The sequence below is a fragment of the Chiloscyllium plagiosum genome, unplaced genomic scaffold (genome assembly GCF_004010195.1).
Source record: "Chiloscyllium plagiosum isolate BGI_BamShark_2017 unplaced genomic scaffold, ASM401019v2 scaf_8236, whole genome shotgun sequence".
NCBI lineage: Eukaryota > Metazoa > Chordata > Chondrichthyes > Orectolobiformes > Hemiscylliidae > Chiloscyllium > Chiloscyllium plagiosum.
The window spans coordinates 1,883-4,298 of record NW_025209188.1 but is presented as its reverse complement, the minus strand read 5'-3'; the positions used below and the strand labels follow the sequence as shown (position 1 = coordinate 4,298).

Below are 2,416 nucleotides of genomic sequence, written 5' to 3'. Positions count from 1 at the left end.
GTTCAATTCCCGCCTCAGGCGACTGACTGTGTGGAGTTTGCACATTCTCCCCTTGTCTGCGTGGGTTTCCTCCGGGTGCTCCGGTTTCCTCCCGCAATCCAAAGATGTGCAGGCCAGGTGAATTGGCCATGCTAAATTGCCTGTAGTGTTAGGTAAGGGGTCAATGTAGGGGTATGGGTAGATTGCGCTTCGGTGGGGCGGTGTGGACTTGTTGGGCTGAAGGGCCTGTTTCCACACTGTAAGTAATCTAATCCACATTGATGCCCTCGGGTTGAAGTGTTCTGAGGCGGAAGGTGAGGCATAAACTGAGAGGCAAGAGTGGACATTAGACCACTGTAAAATGTGGTTGGAGAAGTAGGAATGGGGTAAACAGGAATGGTGGAGGAATTGAATTGGTACTTTTTAAAATTCATTCATGGAACATGGGTATCACTGGCTGGGCCTTGTATTTATTGCCCGTCCCTAGTTGCCCCTTGAGGTGAGGTTGAGCTGCCTTCTTAAACTGCTGCAGTCCATGTACTGTGGGACAACCCACAATGCCCTCAGGGAGGTCATTGCAGGATTTTGACCCAGTGATAGAGAGGGAACAGCTCCCTGCCTATTCATGTATCTGTCAAGGTGTCTCTTAAAAGTTGTCATTATTTCTGCTTCCACCACCTCCCCTGGCAGTGCATTCCAGGCACTTACCAGCCTCTGTGTAAAAAACTTGCCTCTCACATCTCCTTTAAATGTTCCCCCCTTTTACTTTAAACCTATGTGCCCTAGCAATTGTCATTTCTACCCTGGGAAATAGACTCTGACTATCCATTCTATCTGCACTTCTCACAATTTTGTAAACTCCTATCACATTTGGATAGTGTCACTGCAGTCCTCAGGATTGGCCACTTTTCCCAGCATTCAGTCTGGCAGGTCACACACACACAGAGTGTGAGGTGTGGAGACAGAGGACAGAGGGCACTGGGGGAAGAGGGACAGTATCTACACAGAGGCAGTGGGGTCAGTGAGGAACATTGCTGCCTGGAAATGGTAATATTAGTGGTGGCTCAGTGGTTAGCACTGTTGCCTCACCAGCACTAGGGACCCAGGGTTAGATTACAGCCCTGAGCGACTTTTTGTGTGGAGTTTGCACATTCTCCCCGTGTCTGTGTGGGTTTCCTCTGGCTGCTCTGGTTTCTTCCCACAGTCCAAAGATGTGCAGGTCAGGTGGTTAAAAACAAGGAGTGCAGATGCTGGAAACCAGAGGCTAGATCAGAGTGGTGCTGGAAAAGCACAGCAGGTCAGGCAGCATCCGAGGAGCAGGAAAATCAACGTTTCGGGCAAAAGCCCTTCATCAGGAATAGAGGCAGGGTGCCTGCAGAGTGGAGAGATAAATGAGAGGAGGGTGGGGGTGGGGAGAAGGTAGCAAAGAGTAAAATAGGTGAATGGAGGTGATAGGTCAGAGAGGAGGGTGAGGGAAGGTAGCAAAGAGTACAATAGGAGAATGGGGGTGGGGATGGAGGTGATAGGTCAAAGGGGATGGCGGAGTGGATAGGTGGAAAGGAAGATAGGCAGGTAGTACAAGTCAATGAGGAAACTGGTGAAGTCCACATTGACGCCCTGGGGTTGAAGGTTAGGTGGATCAGTCATGCTAAATTGCTCATGGTGTTCAGGGGTGTGTAGGTTAGGTGCATTGGCCAGGGGTAAATGTAATGGGGTAGGGGATTGGGTCAGGGTGGGTTACTCTTCGGAGGGTTGGTGTGGACTTGTTGGGCCGAAGGGCCTGCTTCCAGACTGTAGGGAATCTATGAGGTAAAGACAGAATGGCTTATGGGGGAAGGGAATGAGTTAGAAAATGAGGGGAAGAGTGTGACAGAGAGTTCGAGGGAATGGGGGAACAGGGAGAGGGGGAGGTCGAGACAGAGAGGCTGTGAAATGTTGGCCCCTGTTCCACAGCAGCAGCAGCAGCAGCACCTCCCACTGGCCGAAGTGAAGGGATCAGCCCCAGGTTACTCCCAGCCTCCAGCAAAGAGCCAGCGAAGGGGCTGAAGAGAGGTGTGTCGGTGCAACAGAGCCGGAGGATTTCCGATATCACAGCCCAGAACAGGAGGAGCACAGAGCGGCCGGAGAAGCTAGCAGAACCGTGAGGGACTCGGATCCCCAGCACAGCCTCAGTGGCTCAGCCAATCCATCACCCCCACCCCAAACCCCACCCTTCCTCTCTCTCGTGTAATGCAGAATAAAGTAGCTATCACTGGAATAAAGTGTATAACAGTGTGTTACATCAGCCTTCAGAGAGACGGAATGAACCTGTGCGCTCCTGCTCTCAGTGTAAGAGCCAATTACTGCAACTGCTGGAACCTGAACTAAAAACAACACACACACACACACACACCCATCCATACACCCCCACACACACACCCATCCATACACCCCCCCA

The 2,416-nt window shown here is 51.4% G+C and overlaps 1 protein-coding gene across 1 annotated transcript in view; it reads left to right on the top strand.

The window, feature by feature from the left end:
• The window catches only part of LOC122546768 (shootin-1-like), a 13,682-nt gene extending 11,501 nt beyond the window's left edge, over nt 1–2,181 (top strand). The window contains exon 5 of the mRNA XM_043685405.1: nt 1,933–2,181. Within this exon, the coding sequence (XP_043541340.1) occupies nt 1,933–2,123 (191 nt within the window). The 3' untranslated portion in view covers nt 2,124–2,181. The remainder of the gene's footprint in view (nt 1–1,932) is intronic.
• Nucleotides 2,182–2,416: the final 235 nt, after the last annotated feature.